Source organism: Ctenopharyngodon idella, chromosome 4, assembly GCF_019924925.1.
Source record: "Ctenopharyngodon idella isolate HZGC_01 chromosome 4, HZGC01, whole genome shotgun sequence".
Lineage (NCBI taxonomy): Eukaryota > Metazoa > Chordata > Actinopteri > Cypriniformes > Xenocyprididae > Ctenopharyngodon > Ctenopharyngodon idella.
In genome coordinates, this window is record NC_067223.1 from 2,507,037 (window position 1) to 2,529,395 (window position 22,359).

General features: G+C 37.5%; 1 protein-coding gene across 34 annotated transcripts in view; it reads left to right on the plus strand.

The window, feature by feature from the left end:
* celf2 (cugbp, Elav-like family member 2) overlaps positions 1-22,359 on the plus strand; it is a 156,984-nt gene that overhangs the window by 115,495 nt on the left and 19,130 nt on the right. For 21 of the 34 annotated variants that reach the window (XM_051891341.1, XM_051891333.1, XM_051891335.1 and 18 more), the window contains 5 exons: positions 4,426-4,474; positions 7,259-7,393; positions 13,779-13,858; positions 18,733-18,954; positions 21,359-21,422. In XM_051891341.1, the coding sequence (XP_051747301.1) occupies positions 4,426-4,474; positions 7,259-7,393; positions 13,779-13,858; positions 18,733-18,954; positions 21,359-21,422 (550 nt within the window). The remainder of the gene's footprint in view (positions 1-4,425; positions 4,475-7,258; positions 7,394-13,778; positions 13,859-18,732; positions 18,955-21,358; positions 21,423-22,359) is intronic. The other 13 variants (XM_051891343.1, XM_051891345.1, XM_051891349.1 and 10 more) reach the window with 2 other exon arrangements.

Consider the following 22,359-nt stretch of genomic DNA (forward strand, 5'->3'; position numbering starts at 1 on the left):
TATGTGATTGTACATTAATTCAGTTCACTGAAGACTGCTTACAAGATCAGTTTAGTGTTGGCAATATGCTTGTTGTGAAGTTTTTGGTCAGTAGACATTTATTTACAGTAATTACAGTCACATATGAGCAGGTCCAAATGGAATCTGAAAACTTTAAACTTGTTTTGGATTTTAAATGGATTTAGCTGAGGCAAACATAATAAATAAGTCGGGTTTTTGTTGAATGCTTTGTTGAATTCGATCAATCTGTAGAAATGTGTAGAAAAAGTATGTGATGGCTGATGTGATCCATCTCCTTACTGCTCTATTAGATTGAGTTGATTAAAGGGTTAGTTCACCCAAAAATGAAAATTCTGTCAGTAATTACTCACCCTCATGTCGTTCTACACCCGTAAGACCTTCGTTCATCTTCGGAACACAAATTAAGATATGTTTGATGAAATCCGAGAGCTTTCTGACCTCTGATAGACTGCAATGTTATTACCACTTTCAAGGCCCAGAAAGGTAGTAAAGACATCATTAAAATAGTCCATGTGACTACAGTGGTTCAACCTTAATGTTATGAAGTGACGAGAATACTTTTTGTGCACAAAAAACAAACAAAAATAACGACTTTATTCAACAATTTCTTCACTTCCTCCTACGCTGCTTATGTTGTAAACACAGTGCAGCACTTCCGTGTTCTACATCAGAACGCCGACTCATTATATAGTAACATGGACTATTTTAATGATGCCTTTAGTACCTTTCTGGGCCTTGAAAGTGGTAATAACTTTGCAGTCTATCAGAGGCCAGAATGCTCATGGATTTCATCAAAAATATCTTCATTTGTGTTCCGAAGATGAACGAAGGTCTTACGGGTTTGTAACGACATGAGGGTGAGTAATTAATTTTAGAATTTTCATTTTTGGGTGAACTAACCCTTTAAAACATTTACACCTGTAAGTGTGTGTCAGTAGGTTATCAGTTTATAACATTGACAGATTTTATCAATTACACTGTCTGAATTGGTTTCAAGAAGGTCTTGTCTGGTCGAGAGTGTTTGGGAGTGTGTGTGCGCTCTCCATTAAGGTTGTTGCAATCTTTTTTCTTTTCTTTTTTTAATTAAATATCATTCACTGCTAGTGTTTATGATGCTATGTTTGAGTGTGTGTGTCTGTGTGTGTGTGTGTGTGTGTGTTCAGGAGAGTGTGGCAGCTTATAAATTCCCCACTGTGTGCCCATCTGTCTGACTCTTGTGATCTTTCACCCAAACGCACCGTCATCAGACCACTGGACTGCACACAGTTTGTTCATGTTAGTTCGCAGTGCATTAACTAACACTAACAAATACATTTGATTTTAATAATGTATTAGTAAATGTTGAAATCAACATTAATTAAGATTAATAAATGCTGTAGAATTATTGTTAATTCTTAGTTAATGTTAACTAAAGTAGTTAACTAATGTTAACTAATGAAACCTTTAGTTTTTTGATGTTTTTAAATAAGTCTCTGATGCTCACCAAGGCTGCATTTATATTGTGAAATATTATTGCAATTTAAAAATAACTGTTTTCTATTTAAATATATTATAACATGTAATTTATTTCTGTGAATTTTCAGCATCATTACTCTAGTTTTCAGTGTCACATGATCCTTCAGAAATCATTCTAATATGCTGATTTTCTGTTCAAGAAGGAGTAATGATGCTGAAAATTCAGCTTTACCAAATGCAGGAATAAATTACATTTTAAAATGTATTCAAATAGAAAATCATTATTTTAAATTGTAATAATATTTCACAATATCACTGTTTGTTTGGGTTTTTCTGTTGTATTTTTAAATTTCAAAATTGCAAATATATAGGCTAAACTTGAAATTGTGAGAAATAAATATCTTTTTTGTGCATAGTAAAATAAAACATCTCAGGTTATGACTATAACCATAGTTCCCTGAGAGAGGGAACGAGACACTGCGTCCCGAAGGGGGCGTTCCCATAGCGCCCCCTTCGGGACGCAGTGCGATTTCCCTCGAAAGGGAACCTGTAGCTGTAGTTTGCCTTTTTTTATTTTTTTTTATTTTTTATTTTTTTTGCCAAATAATTCTCTCAGATAAATATATACCTTAACCAAGTTTAGTGTTTTGTTCTTCCCTTATATTTAAAATATTTAAAAAGATGTGAATGTGTGAATGTGTGTGTGTGGTATTTATTTTCCTCATATGTTAATGGTTTCATTAAACTTGTAAGGACATTAAAATCAAATATCCCCTCCGCACATCATTTTTGGCCAATACTATAAATATAATTAATTAATTATTATTATTTTTTTTTTCAGGGTTAGTCTGTGTCCAAAGCATACAAACAACATCAAACAACAAACCTTGGTCTTTTAAAACCTAAAAGTATTCTAGCCACGGTCAGAAAGAGTGAATGTATCCTACAGGATCAGATGCCTGTAGAGGATGCCGGCAGCATGCCAAACCATCAAAGACCATGGACATGTGTGTGTGTGTGGTGAAGGTCAAAGGTCAGAGTTGAAATGAAGTAAACAGATACCTTCAGTTATTTCTGACTGCTTTTATAATTCGATCCAACCCAAGAGTTATGGAGCTGTCATTCTGTCTTCAGCTGCAGATGTTGACCGCTTTCAGGTGTTTGAATGTGTGTGTTGTGAGAGCAAGCATGTATATTTCATGAGAAACGGGTACCAGAGCATGATCTCTGTAATTAATGTCATGGCCTTGAATTGGAGAGGATGACAACACACATCCACGTGCTCCGTGACGGCTGCACACACACACACACCGTACAGAGAAGAGCACATGAAAATGGGGAAACAGATGCCATGTGTGTATGTGTGTGCGTGTGTGTTGGACAGATCTGGACTCTGCAGTATATCAAAGCTGCCGGACTCAAACTTGTGGTTTTGTTCAACAAAGCTGAAGGTGTTATAAGAGGAGCAGAGACTTTGAGAAATAAACAGAGAAAATAGACGAGCAATCAAAAGCAGAAGTGCAGCCTTAGAGGCATTCAAAAAACAGTACGAGCAACAGAATCCAACGTACGCAGAGGATTCAAGACAATGATTTCAATGTGCGTTTAATTTGACTATTAAGCTTCCTAAAGTTTGAGAGTGCTTCGGCAGCGCACCGTTTTTTTTAAGTTGAGACGGTTTTTGCTATGATACGGAATATCCACGGCACTGTTACTTGTAACTGATTTCGCAGGTAATTTGTTTCAGACTAAAAATGTTGACACAATGTAGAGTACTTGCTATGTATGTTCAGAGACCAGCAAATATTAATTTCTCATCCATTTTGTTCCGTTCTCTGCTTGTTAATGTCACTGTACAGCAAGAGTGTTGTGACAGTTGGTCGGTGTTGTATTTGTCCTGCCCCTCCTTCACTCTTATTGGACGGCTGGCTAAAAAGTGACAGTGATGAGGGCAGAATTTTACTCAAAGTTGAACATTCTTCATCTCGAGGCGACCGGTAAAAAAGGCCGAGCTCTCAGCGCGTAAAAAAGACACTCAGCGCCTCCTGCCGTTTAAAAAATGCGGTGCTCCCATTGAAAACAATTGGAAAAGTATGCTAGCCGCTGGAAAAAACGCTTTGGTGGACACTCCGATAAGGTAATGCTAGCCAAATTATGATGGAAAAAACGTATGCTGCATTAATTGCGTTAAATATTTTTAGCATGTTAAACTGAAAAAAAATAATCTCATATATATATATATATATATATATATATATATATATATTTATATATATCGTTAAGACAAAAAAATACTAAAAAAAAAAACTAAATATAAATGAAATATTTACGACAAAATATCATTTGTTTAGGTTAGGATAGTTTTTCTCTGATATGGAGAAAAAAAATCATCCTGTTATAAGACGTTTTAAAATACATACAGTTATAGATATTGAATATTGTCAACAAAAGGTTGGAAATATATTGTCAAAATGCGTACGTGACACAATACCTTGAAAACAAAATGCTGAAGATACAGCGTGACACAATGAAACCTCCAAAAGCATCTATCTTGACATCTTATGTACATAGACTGACAATTAAAAAATAGATCAGACAGAACGTGTACGGCAGATTATTCAAAAAATCGTTAGATGGAGATTAAGAGAACAAGAACAAGTGCGCGAGAGAAAGATGGAATGCAATAAACATTTCATCGGCAAAGTGCTGACAAATCACCTTCATCAAACCCCCGACACGGGTACATCTTCATTCCGTTAGCGTCTATCGAGATGAAGAATAGAGTCAGCGGAAAAAATGACGACACATTAACGAGATTACAGCGATAATGTAGAACATCAGTGCGGCAGTGAGTAGAGGTTGATTATGTGCTGGCGTGAGCGTTAATGAGTGTGTTGTAGTAAATGTGCTGTTTTTGTAAATGTAACCCTTGTGTGTCCTGTGTTTCAGATGCACCATCCCATACAGATGAAGCCCGCAGACAGTGAGAAATCAAATGGTGAGTGTCTGTATGCCTTTCTTATTTTCCTCAAGTTGTCCAACTGTACGTTTGTTCTGGGGGTTTGTCTCTGTGGTTGCGTCTGTGTGTGTGTGTGTGACTGAGAGATGGCTGAATTATTGAAACCCAGGAGGGCTGCACGGGTCAGGAATAGTTTAAGTGTTTGCCCTGGCAGCGACCCACACACGTATACACACACTCAAATAAACCATATCACTCACAAAAAGATTTTATAGATGTGGTTAGGAAGTCCACTGAAAGAGAGCTGGTGCTTGGCCAGGGGATGTGCAAAGCTCTTTCAGACTTCGACTTGACAGTTGAATGATGATGAAACTGTTACGACTATGTTACTGCATTACCTGCTCACAAGCAAACATGCTTGTTTGACTATAGTTTACCAATTTTGCTTTATATACAGCACCGTTCAGAAGATTGGGGTCAGTCACTTATACTCACCAAGGCTGTTTATTTGATCAAAAATACAGTAGAAACAGCAATATTGTGAAATATTATTACAGTTTAAATTAAATGTTTCATTTTAATATATTTTACTAAGTCTTCAGTGTCACATGATCCTTAGAAATCATTCTAATATGCTGATTTACTGCTTAAGAAACAAATTATTACCAATGTTGAAAACGGTTGTGCTGCTTAAAATTTTTGTGGAAACTGTGATACATTTTTTTCAGTGAATGGAAATTATATAAGTATATTATAATTATATAATATATTATTGTATAAAAGAACAGCATTTATATAATTTTAAAATCATTTGCCACTTTTGATCAATTTAATGCATCCTTTCTAAATAAAAGTATTCATTTCTTTTTAAACAAATCATACTGACCCCACATTTTTGTAAATTATACATTTAAATGTATTATAAATTTATATTATAATATTTTCTTGATTAGTCTGAAACAGAATTATTTGCAAAAAATCGTATCTATTGATTTTTAAGTCAATAGATAATATCTATATTTTTTTATAATAGTTATTGGTCTTATTGTGCACGCTTCGCTGCATGTTATTCCAAAGAACAAATATTTGTTGTGGTATTTCTTCGAAATGTAATAACTTGTTCTGCCTCTGAAATGACTTATTATGGAAATAAAATGGTGTGCAAATAGCATTTCATATATTTTTTTCTGAGTCAGATTGGGAATCATCACTCGTCGGTGGATAAGGATCCATGTCTTTCTGAGTGACAGTGGTGTTGTATATGTGACCCTCCAAAAGGCGTCTCACATAGATGATATCATATCAAATGTTCACTGTAAACACAGCTGTAATGCATTTATTCTGCTCATTAGTGAACACTGTAACCTATCAAACTGAGAACGCTGCTCCTGTGTGTGTGTGCGCTTAATCTTCTGATATGACACTGTGTGTGCATAAAGGCGAAGCCTTTGAAACAGCACTTATCGCTGGCTCATCCTGTCGCTGTTAAATGCACAAACAATTCAAACAGCAAAATAAACAAGTGAGCTATCGATTTCCCAGAGTGCAGCGGCTTGCTTATCGGCCGCCCAGCGGTAAGAGCTGACACATTCTTCATTAAAAAAAATTGGATTACAGTTGCCTCTCTCTTGCTCTCTCTCTCTTTCTCACTCACTCAAGCATAGACAACCACACAACTGAAACCGTTACCAAATATACAATTTCTTTGTTTTATTTATCTCTCTCTCTTTTTTATTACTATTTTCTTCTTGTTCAGTCCTTCTCTCATTATACCGATCATTTCAGATTAGAAACATCTGAAGGTTCGCACTTTCTCTCACTGACTTCAGGTTGTCGGAATGATGTTTACCATATGGAAGCCCATTTCCACCTCACAGTAATAAGTGAAACTGTGGTAATTGTGATAAAACATTAAAAATAAGTAATTATTTCACATTGTAAGATTTAAAGTCACAATTAGGGGATACAAAGCTGCAATTTATTTTATTTTATTTTTATTTTATTATTTTTTATTTTATTTTAATTTTATTTTATCATACAATTGTATAATTATTTTATTTTATTTTATTTATTTTTTACTCTAAGTTTGAAAAGTGTTTCCATACATATTTTCGAGATCACACGGTGAAATGTGTTAAATTAAACTGGATTTTTTTATTGTATTTTATTTTTATTTTACAGTCTTATAGGTAGCTGAAAGTAAAATTAAATAAGTTAAAAGATTTCATAAATCTCAATGCAGTGTTCAATACAGGCTTATATTTTGTTGTTCAGTTTAATTTGTACACATTTTATCTACTGTTGATGAAAAATAGCAATACAGCTTACCAGAAAATACTACTCATTTAGCCAGTTAATGAGGTGAGCAACAAAACTACATTTCCCATCATTCTCTCTGGCAGCACAGAATGATAAAATACATAAAGCATCAATTACACACCTAATGCGCATTTTCCTCTTCATTTTGGTGCATTAGTGCTAAAGAGCTCTCTGTCTTTATGGTGAACTGTAAAAGAGAGAAATAAAAATGAAATCGCTCAACGCATCCATTTTATTTCGACCAAAAATGCTCATCACATCATAATTACGGCCTCCGAGTTTGTAAATAGGATCATCCCAGGAGGACTTGAAGGCGGCACACACAGATTACAGGCAAAAGAGAGCGCCTGGGTCATTGAAAGAAAAGATCAAAGAGAACCAAACGAAAATTTGCTGTTGTGTGTGTCTGGGCTTGATGTGCTAATGAGATGTTGATCACGTGATCACGTCTTTTTTCCCCACACGTTGGTCTCATTTGTTTTCTCCACCCTTCCTATCGCTCAGCGGTGGAGGACAGAAAGCTGTTCATCGGCATGGTGTCGAAGAAATGCAATGAGAACGACATCCGGGTCATGTTCTCTCCCTTCGGACAGATCGAGGAGTGCCGCATCTTGAGGGGACCAGACGGACTCAGCCGAGGTGAGACACATGCACATACTGTATATTTATCAGGGTTTCGACATTTGTTTCTACATTTTTAAAGGAAGCATATGATGGAAAACAAGATTTCTCTTTTTTTTTTTTTTTTTTTTTTTTGATGTGTCCTCTAACAATCTCAACGCAAATGTGAAACTAACACTGAGATAACCATGTGCGATGCAATGAAGCATCACACTGGGTAGCCACGCCCACAGTAAAGCCTCATTGGTCAAATAAAGCATTCCATGTATTACATGACAAATATGTTCTGATTGGTAGTGATTGTTTTGCATCACTAAGAATTTTCAACTTCTTTGGGGTCACACTGAACTGAACGCTGTAAGCGGCAAAAACGTAATGGTTATGACATCACAACCATTAGCTCATTAACATATGACCGCCCATATTAATACATCAACACCTACTCAGTATTCAGCCGCTTGTGCCTTCCTGACGAACAACAGTGCAAACTAACGACACAATCTCATGGTATTTTGTAACTATTTTACGTTTTGCCGAAATGGTGGCTAATTCGTATTAATTTATACGATCTCATTCATACGTTTTCTTACAATCTGCTTACTCATTTAGGGGTGACTTCATGCTTATGTTTTTTATAAAAAAAAAAAAAAAAACTTACATTTTTGTATGATTCAAATTGTACAAAGAACAAATTCATACAAAAATAGTTAGATTGCCCCGTGAGATCTAGTTGGAACTACAGCAGACATATAACCAATCATAACAGGGCTCATTTACATATAGAAGTCTTAAAGGTAAAGTAGCAAATTCAGCCTGTTTTTGTTATAAAGGTCACAGGGGGTGGGAAATACTTATAAAAACTGTTATGAGTGTTTTTTATTTTTAGGGAACGTGGCTATTAATTTGGGCTGTTAAGCGATTAAAATTCTTAATCTTATTAATCACAAATTAATCACACATCAAATTTGGCTGAGAAATTACCTCCAAAAAAAGAATTCATTATTGTGTTAAATGAGAAAAGCATCAAATAGACATTACAAAAAGTAGCTTTAGAAAGAAATATTTTATTTAATTCTACATAGAATTTATTACACATAAACTTTTAGGCTACAATGGCCTTTTTTTTTTTCTTTTCTTTTTTTTTTTTCAGAAGCTGCATCAGAATTGGTATTTAGATATATTTACAGACCAAAACAGTTTGGTTACCAACATTCTTCAAAATATCTTCTTTTATGTTCCACAAAAGAAAGGGCTGTCTTTACGAATGAGCCATTGAATCATTGATTCGCCCGACTGATTCGCTCAAAACGTGGATTCCTTCAGAAACGAAACACTGCTGTGTGTTACTTGGAGACTGAGTTCTGATTTGGCTTTAGGTAATATTTTCATTGGCAAAATTGATCAAAAACAGACAATACTGTCTAAAATATAACATAGTATTAACTTCTTATTTATTGAACTGTTGCTCTGGGCCGGGGCAGTTAAATTCGTTAAATCGTTTTAACGGTTTATTTTTCCATTACTTTTACTTTTTTCCCCCATTAATTTTTACAAGTTAAGCTCCATTGTCGATTACTGTTGATCGTAATTTGAACTTATCTCATCTTGTAAAAAAATGCTTTTGAAATGCGCTTATACTGTAATTCTTTGTTGTACACTTAGCCAATTGACCTCCATTTTAAGTGCAAAACCTTTTAAAGTCAATTTTGTTCGTTTTTAGCTTTCAAAAATCAAAATTTACAAACTGAGCTCTAAGAATTAGACAATTGTGCACATTCTGGTAACACAGCAGTTAGAGTTACTGGTTAGTGTTTTTTTTTTTTTCTTTTTCATTCCAGCTTTCAAGTTCAAATATCTGTTACTTAGAAAATTCAGTCTCTCACTGTGTGAATGTGAGGTTGTTCGATTTCCTCAAGAATCACGAGAGTATGTGTGGTACATGATAGTGTTGAAGATTTTTCCAGCTTGATGTAACCTGTAGGGAATTACACCATACCTCCAACTTCCCACAATGCTCTGCCTTCCCATACAGCCCTCTTATATCACTCGTTTATCCTCCTCATCCACTCCTCTAGTCATCCCTCCATCCTCCGCTCATTCACGTCACTCCTCCGCAGTCCTTATTTTCCGTCTTTTCCTCCTGTCCTCATGAATATTTTAATTCCACAGGAGATTAACTTTATTCCCTGAGCTAGTGGTTGGAGATATATTTGAAATGTCTTTATGAGAGGAACTACCACCCTCTCCCATAAAAAAGGATTGGATGAATAAATAGATGAGTAAATGTGTACGTAAAGGAGGTGTACGGTAAATCCCACGGACTAGGATGACTTTACCACGCTCTCGCATCGCTATTAAAGCGGTCTATCAATCATCATTGAACTTCACTATTAATAAAATATAGATCAGGCCACATGTGAGCGCAGTGCCCTGGGAGCTACCCCACTTTCTTCAAAAAACTCATCTCTTGCTTTCTCTATCCCTCTGTATTGCACCGTCTCCCTCGTTTATTCTCTTTCGATGACACTGCCAGGTATTTATACCTTTGTTTGTGTTGTTTTCGCCACAACCACGACATAAAAAAATACAGTCAGTCAGTCATTAATGTAAGAAAAATACCTGACCAATAAATAAATAAATGGATTTGAAATAGTGGTTTGAGTTTAAATAATTTTAATATGTAAAAAGAAAAACATGGCACAGAAATTATGCCGTTTTGCGCTCATTATGTGAAAAGAAATTGACCCCAGAATGCTGCGATTGACCAATCACCATCAAGTATTCCAGAGGGCTGCGGAATAAGAATAATTAATTGCTTTCCTTGGAAATTCTTTCATTCGGTCTCCTCGTTAACTGCTTATCATCTCAACAGATCAGAGTTCGTTCGAACCGTGAACGAACTCTGCAGTCGCAGGTCAGCAAAAACGAGGACTTTGAGAGTTGAAAGAAAAAGTTTTTTTTCTGCGTTTCTCCCCCACGAGATGGTTTCTCTAGAGTTTCGCACCATGCCAGTGCCGACAAATATCACCCTTAGAGTGTCCAAAACTGCTTTAATGATGAGGCTAATTAAACAACTCTAAAAATAAACAGCCTTTCATTCCGCTTTCACTCGTGGCGGCGCTCCGGTTCGCCGGGGCCAGATTCACCCGCTCTGAAGACAGAAAGGAGGTTGTATTGGAGTGATAGTGAGGAGAGAGATGCTAATGAGAAGAGAGAAGAAAGGTAGGTCTGCTAGCTAGAGCAGGTAACTGGTACCAGCAGATATACAGCGCAACCGTGTGGTTGTAACACTGTATTGCAGAGCAGAATTATTGCTGAATTCAAGTCATGTAAAATGATAGTGGGTCATTTACATGACGCTATTTTTTGGTTCTTTCATTGAATTTAGTCAAAAATGCATTTAAATGCAATTTATACATACAATGAAGAGCACAAATCATATGGTGCAACCAAAATCTTGCAGACTCCCATGACTGTGTCTAGGTTAAGTAACTTAAAATATCAAATAATTTGACTTTATTACAAAGCAAGTTTAGTTCAGGTTGCAAAATGTCATGTGGTGCAACTCCCTAAAAACAAAATTATATTTATAAATTAATAATTAATGATATTTATTGACAAAAAATACTGTTTACCTTGCAATTTACGAGTATTATTATTTTAATTAAAGGGTTAGTTCACCCAAAAATGAAATTTCTGTCATTAATTACTCACCCTCATGTCGTTCTACACCCGTAAGACCTTCTTTCATCTTCGGAACACAAATTAAGATATTTTTGATAAAATCTGATGGCTCAGTGAGGCCTGCATTGCCAGCAAGATCATTCCCTTTTTCAGTGCCCAGAAAGCTACTAAAGACATATTTAAAACAGTTCATGTGACTACAGTGTTTCAACCTTAATATTATAAAGCGACGAGAATACTTTTTGTGCGCCAAAAAACAAACAAACAAAATAGCGAAATTATTCAATTACTGCTTCATGAAGCTTTGAAGCTTTATGAATCTTTTGTTTCAAATCAGTTGTTGGAGCGCGTATCAAACTGCCAAAGTCACGAGAACTATTGAAATTTCAAAACACTTTTGACATAAAGCCTCGTTTACTGAAATCACGTGACTTTGGCGCTCTGAACCACTGAAACAAAAAATTCGTAAAGCTTCGAAGCTTCATGCAGCAGTGTTTTGAAATCGCCCATCACTAGATATTGTTGAATAAAGTTGTTATTTTGTTTTTTTGGCGCACAAAAAGTATTCTTGTCGCTTTATACTATTAAGGTTAAACCACTGTACTCACATGAACTGTTTTAAATATGCCTACCTTTTTGGGCATTGAAAAAGGAAATAATCTTGCTGGCAACGGAGGCCTAACTGAGCCATCGGATTTTATCAAAAATATCTGAATTTGTGTTCCAAAGATGAACGAAGGTCTTACGGGTGTGGAACGACATGAGGGTGAGTAATTAATGATTGAATTTTCATTTTTGGGTGAACCAACCCTTTAAGATTCACGTGTATTCAAGGTGTAAGAAAAATGTTAATATTTTTACTTGGTTACACCACGTTACACCACCATGTGACATGGCATTTAAAATGTCATGTTTGCTTGAAAACGGTATGTTTTTGAAAACATATAAAGCCAACTCTAAGAATTTGGCACATGCGTGCAACTGGATTTATTTATTTATTTATTTTATGTGAATACTCTTATATGTCATTGACCATTTATGAGACGAGCAACCACTATGTCCTCATTTCCAGTGGGAAAGTCAAGATTTTCTTGAAGAATCATGATGAAATCATAGTGGTATTGATCATAAGTTGTAATTGTGAATGTTGAATGCACTGTATTTTATATGCAAATAATGCACTGTGGGTGAAGAATAATGATGAAGCTTTCCAGATAGTACTGATAGTACTGACAGTTTTGTGTGCGACAGAACATTTCCTATCATTCTCTATGGCAGCATGAGGATGTTGCAGTAGGAAAAATGAGAAAGTAGTATGAAATTCACCAGCATGTCCATGTTATTCTGGCCAACAACACTTGGACGCACATCACATCGTTAATAGTTTCCAAACTTAAAAGAAAGCACTCAAAGGAAGCATTTATGAAAAGACAGGGCAACAAGTCTTTTGTTCCTTCTTCTCCTCCATTCCTTCGCTTCTATCTCAGCGCATTCACATATGTAGACGTGCGAGAAGTAGTTAACCCATTAACTAGACTGTCGATGCATGCGAGCATGTGTGTGTCCTCAATATGTATAAATGTGCTGGACTGCACAGTAGAGTACAGCTCTTCAAACAGGGCTGCGTTTTCCCCCAGCATGCCTCCATATGGCCTGTTCTTCTGGCTCCCGCTTGCACCGCTTCGGTTCCAAGACTCCTTGTCCCAGATGCCATTGCAAGCTCTCCCGAAACACACACTCCCCTCCAGGGATTCTTCGGCTTGATTACAGTTATTTAAAAAGGAACTTTTTTGGGGGTCCATATTTATGTTTTTTTTAGTGTATTTTATTTTTTGTACATATTTATGTACAGATGTGTGTGTGTGTGTATATATATATATATATATATATATATTTAAAAAAAAAAAAAAAAAACATTGGTGGGGATGTTAAAAGTACTTTAAAGTCGATACTAAAATCATTTTGTGTGAAAATATTGTGCCTTTGGCCTTTCGGTTTGAATGTCGATAATATTAATAAATGGTAATATTGAGAAGAAAAAGAAAATCACTCACTTTCATTCATCTTTAAAACACAAATGAAAATATGTTTAATGAAACCTTAGAGAATTCTGTCCCTCAGTTGAAAGTGCATTCCATCAAAACTTTCAAGTTTCAAAAAGTTCATGAAGACCTTGTAAAAGTAATCAAAGTAATTGATGACATTATTTGCATAATTATTTATATATATATTTTTTAATTAAAGTGTCATGTTTTTGTTGTGGTATCAAAATTGGAATTGAGTATCATGAAACTTCACTAGTATTGGTATTAACAGTTGAAATTTTGGTATCACAGTAACCGTACAGGTAGAGTTTGGGTGTGACAAAGTACGTGTGTGTATGTGATGAAACTAGCCACACACACTAATCCCATTCATAGTTCCAAGCCATCGCACCAAACAAAACTAAAGAACTGATTCCATTGCTGATAGTCATTTTGTTGAGTGTGTATTTTGAGATGTTGAATGTTGAATGTTTATCTGAAGCTGAATGTTGAATGTTGATTGTTCTATTCTAGCAACTGTATAGCACTGTTGTCTGCTGTGTTCTTTGTACGATCTTTGTTTTTTTTGGCTTTATAACAACCTGTCCAACCCTTTTGTCTTGTTTTGTTTCTCTCTCGTCTCTCCTCCTTCCTCTCCTCTCCTCCCTCCCACGTCCCTCCCCTCCTTCCTGCAGGATGTGCGTTTGTCACGTTTTCTACCAGGGCTATGGCACAGAATGCAATCAAAGCCATGCATCAGTCTCAAACCATGGAGGTACTGTACCCTTGTCTTCTCTCTCTCTCTCTCTCTCTCTCTCTCTCTCTCTCTCTCTCTCTCTCTCTCTCTCTCTCTCTCTATCTTCCTCTCTCTATCTCTGCTCTGTTCCAAAAATCTAGTGAGCTGACTATGTAGGCAGCATTTTAAGGGTGCGCTCCCCTCGCAAAGGTTGTTCCAACCTTCTTTTGGACATCATTCTTCTAATGCATTAAACCGTCAATACACTAAGAGCTCAGTGAAAAAATCCTTCCAAAATGGCGTACAATGCAATAAGATATGTCCGTTGTAAATATAATTCATTCAGTTTCACGTAGCATCAGTAATGTCTAATTAAAAGTCACCATTTTATTTTGTTTACACTGCTTATTGTAGTGTCATTCTTAGCTTAGCAGCTTTCATCCAAAATGGTGAACAATGCCCATGATGTTGATACTAAACTAATTTATTCAGTACTGCAAAGTATGTCAACAAGTAGTTCTAATTAAAATGAGCTACTTTACCCAATTTTGTGTGCTGTTTTTGTTTTATTCATTAGTGTTGCGTTGTTAGCTTAGCAACATGCTAATACCAAACTGAACTGAGTAATCTTTACCCTATTGATAATGGACAATGGACCATCTTTGCTTACAAATGTTTTCCTAATGTGACCGCTTCTTACAAGAGTATCATTGTTAGCTTAGCAGAATGCTAATGTGTCCACATTTACCATTGTATCATTTTCTTAGATTCTCTGCTTTGTTTTTGCTTATTAGAATATCGACATTAGCTTAATAACATGCTAATCCCAAACTACCATGTTGAAAAACCAGCATTTGCTGGTTAGGTATGTTTTGAAGCATGGCAGCTGGTTTGAACTGGTTTAAGTTGGTCCTTAGTTGGTTCTTAGCTGGTCATGAGCTGGTTTAAGCTGGTCATAAGCAGCTAGCTCCAGCTCAGGATCAGTTTGTAACCAGCTCGGGACTAGCTTAAACCACTTAATGACCAATTAAGGACCAGCATAAACCAGCTCAAACCAGCTGCCATGTATCAAAACATACCTAACCAGCATATGCTGTTTTTTTCAACAGGGTAGTACGTGTGTATGACGCACAAGTTGCTGCCTACGTAGAGCGTTCCAAATCAGTCACTTACGAGGATTCATTTCACTTACGATGCTGCCAAGACAATTAGACTGCTGTAGGCAGCTCAATAGATTTTAGAACAGAGCCTTGCTATCTCTCTATCTTTTTCTCTCTCTCTTATTTCTATTTGAATTGGCGGCCAGTATCACTACCATGTACAGATTCTAAGATTTTCCCTATGAAGTTCTAAGTTGCAAAATGAAACTTTTTTTTAAACAGAATTTTCCCTCAGTCACTCACTTTTCTGCAGAACTTTCAACACCATATTAAGTGCCTCTTCGCTCCCTGTAATTACTGTCAGGCATTGCCAAAACCACCCCTGGCCAAATGGGTCAAACTAAGAAGGACCCCCCCGGACCCACCACCCAACCAGTCTGCCATTAGCAGACGGGTCTCGTGGTGACGATGTCACAGACGCTTTAATAACAGACCTCCGACGGGCCCTTGCATTGTGATTGCCCTGTAGAATGCTGCCGTGCTGCTCTCAGTTTAGCAGTCCGTCTCAGTGCCTGTCAAAATGTCAAAGCTCTGACACACCAAATCAGAGGGTGCTGACAGCTGTCTAATACAGGGCCCTAACTATGCGCCCGTGTGTGTGCGACTTCGGGTTTGCACATGCATGTCACCGCTCTCCCAACGTACGTTAACCCTTGCAAACGTGTTGTTTTTAACACCGACACCCGGATTTAAAGACCACCTATTAACCAATCAGAAATCACTGGCACTAATGGGTTTAAGCCGTTTTCTCAAGTCTCCGAAGGCCTGTAATTATCAATTCTTAGCTAAATTTACAAATATATTTTATCCTTCTGCCAGCTGGCCACATTTCTGCACAGTATGCGTCCAAATAGCCAATCCCCCCCCCCATAAGCCACATCTTTTTCGCAAAGGGAAAGTAATTACCCGGTTTAGATGAGAGTGAGTAAATTGTGTCGGGTTGTTGTTTGTTTTCGGCCATCTCTTCGCCCTCCCCTCACACGGAGGAATTTGTGGCCTTTCTGAATGTCATGACTTAATGAAAACGGATATGACAGAGGGTGGTCATGCATGCGCCTGGGTACACGTACACAGTTGCGATCGGCCTTGCTCCTTTAGTTTCGTCTCAAAGGGTTGTTTTCAGTGCTCTGGTTTGCAGTAGTCTCCCTGGACGTTCATCTCATTTGATATGTGTTTGTCTCTATCTCTGTGATCGCGTTACTGTGTTTTTGTGTGTGTGTCTCCACAGATGCACGTTCGTATGCTCCTGTATATTTCATAGGAGTGTGTGCGTGGCACCCTGTGTGTTGGGGTGAATTTTACCTAACCTTTCAACTACATATCTGGGCATGTTTTTGTGAGATTAACCTATGTAAAGCGTTACAAATTTTAACTTACACTTTAGCTTCAATCTACTTCTTTCACATTAGCCAAAGCCTGTAGAGAGAGTGTGTGTGTGTGTAAGAGAGAAAGACAGAGCGAGTGAGTAATGAGATTTTTTTGGTCTCTTGAGATGTTCACTCGGAGATGGCACCACTCGATTGACAGCTTGAGTTAAATCTCATTTTTTTTTTTCCCCCTTACAAGTTTTATTTTTACCTCTCCTCCATCTGAGAGCAGAAATAAGAAAATCAGCTCTCCGAATGGAAGGAACACTGTAGAATGCTCCGGGTGGATGTGAGGCGCTCCACCTCCAAGAAACTCAAATGTTCTCTCTCGCACACACACTCGTTCTAGAGGGTCTGTGATCTTTCATCTTTTTTTGTCAGTCTGTGGTTTGCAGTTCAGAGAGAGCACAATAAAAGCGGTAGAGTGATTTATCAGAGTGAATCAGCACCTGTAAGGTAGAGACAAGAGACAGAGATGTAGAATAATTGCCTTGAAGCACTCGTCTCAATCTTTCGTCCTCTTGTGGCTCCATATGGCTGCCCTGTGTTAGCTGCCGTTGCCTGAGGAACAGCTTTGATATTAATACATGTAATGGTGTTTCTGAATGTTCTTACTGAACAGCATTTACAAAGTCTTACTTTTATAACATGAGCACTTATGTGCTTGCGTCAGAGAAAATTATGTAATCATCTTCTCAACTTCATGCCGCTGTGATGATTTAAATTTTGGTCTGTTCCTCAGACAAAGCAATCAAACGCTTAAGTGAGTGGTTCGACGGGACTTATGTTATGGTACATCTATGGTGAATCTCATGCCCAGGTCATGTTTTATCCCAAACTAAGAATCAAAAATAAATAACTTACATTTTGTTTAAATTAGTGTTGTCAAAAGTACCAACTTCAGTACTGACATTTTAAAAATGTGACGCTTTGAGCGCAGATTCGTAAACACCTCTGATTGGCCATTGTGTTCGCTCACTCATCAGATATGTCTGTGATTGGCTACAATGATCAACGCTTCAAAAACATGTTGTAAATAGACATCAATGATGCTCTTCACCAAGATATACACAAGAGCGTTTGAAAGCAGCTTTCAAAAGCGCTCAAAGCATCACATTTTTAAATTTCAGTACCAACTCGGTATCGAAGTCGGTACTTTTAACAACACTAGTTTAAATACAAGGAAGACTGTTTTGAATTGTCAAAAATTAAGCTAAATAAGCACATTTCCTTAACCCAGTTCTTATTATCATAATGCCAAAAAAGAAAGAAAAAGAAAGATTTGCATTATTGTAGTAAAAAAATATATTAATTAAATTGTAAAGTATTATGTCAGTATTTGTTCTTCTGCCTTCAATTTATGCTATTTATATTACAAATTACACTAAATTCTTGCATTATATTAACTGGAATCTAATTAGCTAATCAGCATTGAGAATAAAAGTGATATATTATTTATATTGTAAAATATCTGCCTTAACTTTGCTGATTTAAATAAAAATAGCACTGTATTACAATACATAGTTGTATTATAACAATTAGAATATAATAAGAATAATGGGACTTCAAAAAAAAAAAAAAAAAAAAACGTAAATGAAATATGCATCATTATTGTAATGAGAATTTGGGGTAGAACTGCTAAATACAAATGCCAAAAATGTCTTAATGGTTATATTTTAATTGTCTTTATGCATAATACATTTTTTCTTTTGATTTTTGGAGTAAAATGTAACCTGGACATGTTTTCATCAGATTAACCCTTTTGGATGTTTTTATAACCTGAGATTTTTATATTCAACATTTTGCTCACTTTTTGTGAAAAAAAAGAAAAAGAAAAGATGATTTTGAAGAATATGAGGTTGGGTAGATCATGAGTAAATTTAATTTTTTGGTTGAATAACCATTTCAGGAACTAAAAAAACACTTGCAATAAACACACACCCTTCTCTCATTATATTCTGACCCTCAGGACTTTAGTTAAATGGGCATCACAGGTCAGACCCAAGATGTTTACGTTTGTTTGCTTTCGTCGGGGAGAGAGAGCGAACGTGTGAGAGATTAACGGAAATGCGGCAGGTCTGTAGGGTGCAGTGAGGGCTGTGGGGTGGGAGATCTCGCTTGCTCGCTCAGACAGATGATGAAATAGTTTTATAAAGCAGGAAATCGCTTTCCTGGGAAATAAAATCAGCAGCACAGCACAGAACTCTCATTTCACCAAGAACTCCCGTCGCTCCAGCGGTTGTGTGTGTGTTTGTGTGCCATTATCGGTTTATGCAGTACCACTGCACAAGATCATTGCTCTTCTAGATACTTAGCTTTCCCTCCTTTTTTTTTACCCCTTTTTCTCTTCCACTTTCCTCCTCTCTCTTTCAATCTGTCCACACAGGGCTGCTCCTCCCCCATGGTGGTGAAGTTTGCCGACACGCAGAAGGATAAGGAACAGCGACGGCTGCAGCAGCAGTTGGCACAGCAGATGCAGCAGTTGAACAGCGCGTCTGCCTGGGGCAGCTTGACCGGCCTGACCGGCCTCACCCCGCAGTATCTGGCAGTAAGAGGACACACCCACGCAGCCACGCCCACCAGCAGCACAGCCAGCGCAGCCGCCGCAGTCAGTCACTGTCTCCGCCCACCTGCCCCGCCCCCACCTCTCTTGCTCTCTCCGAGCTAGTCTTCACCCTTTCCAAATCTCTCATCTGTTGAACTTCGATCGTGCCTCGATCGAAACCGGTCCCCATACTCAAAACTATGAAGGGTAGGGCTGCCATTTAGGAGCTGTTAGGGCAGTGGTTCTTAACCAGGGGGCCGGGGCCCAGTAAACTTCCAAGGGGGCCTCATGACAAAACCAGTATTAAAATAAGCTAAAACACCTGAAAATCAAGATTTTTGTTGTTGTTGTTTTAATTTACCCCCACAACAACTCTTTTGTTTTCTTTGAAGAACCAAGTTTTCCACTGTCTGGAAAATTTTTTTAAAACATTTTTAGGAAAAGAAAGAGGCCTTCAAATATTGTTGTGGACAATAGGGGGCCTTGGAATCAAAAAGGTTGAGAACCCCTGCGTTAGTGGATTCAACCAGTCCAGCTTTCTGGGAACTTTCAAGAAAGCAGACAGAGTAGGAACGTTTTTTAGCAGCCTTTCTGAAGTATTTTTCCCATTCATTTTCTTCATTGGCATTTTAAAAAAAAAAATCTTCAGTAAAACGCCTAATAAAGCCATAAACCCAAACCAACTAGCTCCAAGATCAACCACCACAATTCAACATTTCATCCCATGGTAGGATACATTGCAAAGAATATAGTTCTAATCAAAGAAAAAAATGTAAAAATGTAATACAGGAGTATACTATCATCTTAAAAGGTTCATGCGATATTGGTAAATCAGTTTCTCTATAGAGAAAATGAAAGAGATTTTTTCAGAGCCTGTCTTTGGCTCTATTGTGTAATTGGATTGTGATGAGAACAATACATAAATTCCCTATTTCACTCACGCCCGTCATCATCCTCCTAAATATAAAGAGGATACAACATGGTGGTGACATTTACTTGCATTTTTGTCCATAAGGACAGTGGGTGAGGATTAAAGGACTATGCAAGAGCATTGGGACAGGGCCATCTCTCCCACCCTACCGCTTCTCCTTTCTCTGCCTTTTTCCACTTCCCTGCCATTTTAAGGTTACGTTTAGCTTTTAAGCAGTCTGAGGGGTCTAGTTCAATGTCATCCTAATCCTCTAGAGTCATTTAGAGTCTGCTTTCCTCTCCCCTTTCATGTGCAGAAACTGCCCAGGACAGCAACACACTGCCAGCAGAACTGACGGGCGACTCTTAGCATGACAGTATTCACTGACACCAATGTATGAGTCTAATACCTTGAAGTGCTCCTCAAGTATTTTATGATTTAGTTCCTTTTTTACATGGTTTTCACTCTCAGCACTATATTCTGTGAGTTAAGTTGTTCACAAATTATAAGTTTAAGAGACTGTGCATAGTTAGCATTTCTTGTCACTGTGTTAAAGTTCCAAATGATAAATTACGTATCTACTTTAAGCTTAGTTTTAGTCCTTACTGGCCGCATAGCAATAATGTGCCATGCTACAAGTCATTTTATTGGTCACTTTTTGTTGTGTTACACTAAAAAGTGCTATTTACTAGAGTTGCCAAAAATACCAACTTCGGTACCTAGTCGGTGACGCTTTGAGCACTGTTGAGCGAATTCGTAAACACCTCTGATTGGCCATTGTGTTCACGGCTCATCAGATTTGTCTGTGATTGGCTTTAACGATCAACGTTGTAAAAAACGTTGTAAATAGTCATCAATGAAGCTCTTCACCGAGCGCTTACACAGATAGACACAGGAGCGTTTGAAAGCAGCCGTCTATCGCGGACCAGTCCACTGATAGACGCATGCTTTCAAACGCTCCTACTCCCACTTACAAATTCAAACACTTTTGTGTGCTTTCAAACGCTGCCGTGCGTTGATCATTGAAGCCAATCACAGACATATCTGATGAATGCGTCAACACAATGGCCAATCAGAGGTGTTTACGAATCCGCTCAACAGCGCTCAAAGCATCACATTTTTAAATTTCAGTACCGATAGGTACCGAAGTCTACTTTTGACAACTCTACTAATTACATTAGACATCACACATGTATATTAGAAATCAAATATATTTTGATTGGCTGTGATTTCATTGGTTTGATTTTGTTTATTACATTTAAATATGTTGATAGATACAAAATTAGAGTGGGCCCAATACTAATACTTGAGGAACACCAGTGGCTAAGAACACACCCTGACAGATGGAGGCTTATGTGTTGCTTTACTGTTGACAGACTGCTCTATAGTGTCACTCCAGACAACATGGAACATGGGAACAAACCACAATGTTTCATCTATATTTAGCTAACACTAGCTCCTTCAAACATTATCCTTATATATATCCATCACCATAAGCCAATGCGTAATAGTGATTATACATTAATGGTCTGTTTTTTTTCTCTCTCTATCTCCCAGTTGCTCCAACAAGCGACCACCTCCAGTAACCTAGGAGCATTCAGTGGTATTCAACAAATGGCAGGTGAGATACTGATCTCAGATCTGTTCCCCTACCCCCATTGTAACTCCTCAACTAAACTCCCATTCCCCCTACTAAACCATTCAACCCAGCTCTGGATTGCATAACAAACCCAGTTTGAGACCTCAACCCCTGAGCAGATCCAGGATCAGCAGAGGTTCGGCTAAGAACATTGTCATCCTGCCTCAGAGTTTAGTTTTATCAAGCTGCAGAATTCCTGGCTTTCTAAAATGTGTAGCACACCAGGACACTTTGTAATGTTTGTAAGTGTATGTGTGTGTCAGACTTGATTGAGCCATTCTTTCCACACCTGTTCCGATGTACATAAACCCCCTTTTTTTTGTTTCTTGGAAGAAGAGTCTCATCATCCTATCACATTTCCTTGCCTGGGGTCTGTGAGGCTTATGGGAGACCAGATCATGATGATATGCCCCATCAACCCTCAGATGCCTTCAGCTTTTTACATTTTCACTTTAGCAATCCTCAAAGAAGAGTACAAATGAAAATACCCTTATCCACAGAGGCCACTTATCACAGTGTGTTCATGTCACAAATACTGTCAAATTCACCAGAAACCTGCAGAGAATTCAGCAACAAGATGGATTCCTCTTCGACGCATCATGATATGTTATTCTTTCTTCATGCTGACTTGGTTTAGCACTCCAGAATATGATTAGTGTTTTACAACATCTGCCAATGAGCTCCTGCGTACTCTCGCTGTTAGACAGGTGTATGTTGTTCTCTCTTTGACAGTTTTCAGCCTCCAACATCACGCTAGATGCAACAAAACTGAGTGAAAGTTCCTCTTTGCTCAGTTTCCTTCTTTTTTTTCCCCGTTTTTAGTGTTTTTTCGTTGTCTTGTTCATTACATTCCCAGTGTGCGTCTCTGTTCTTGTCAGGTCTTAATTGTGGTCTGTTTATCAAGCTGCCAGGCCTTCAA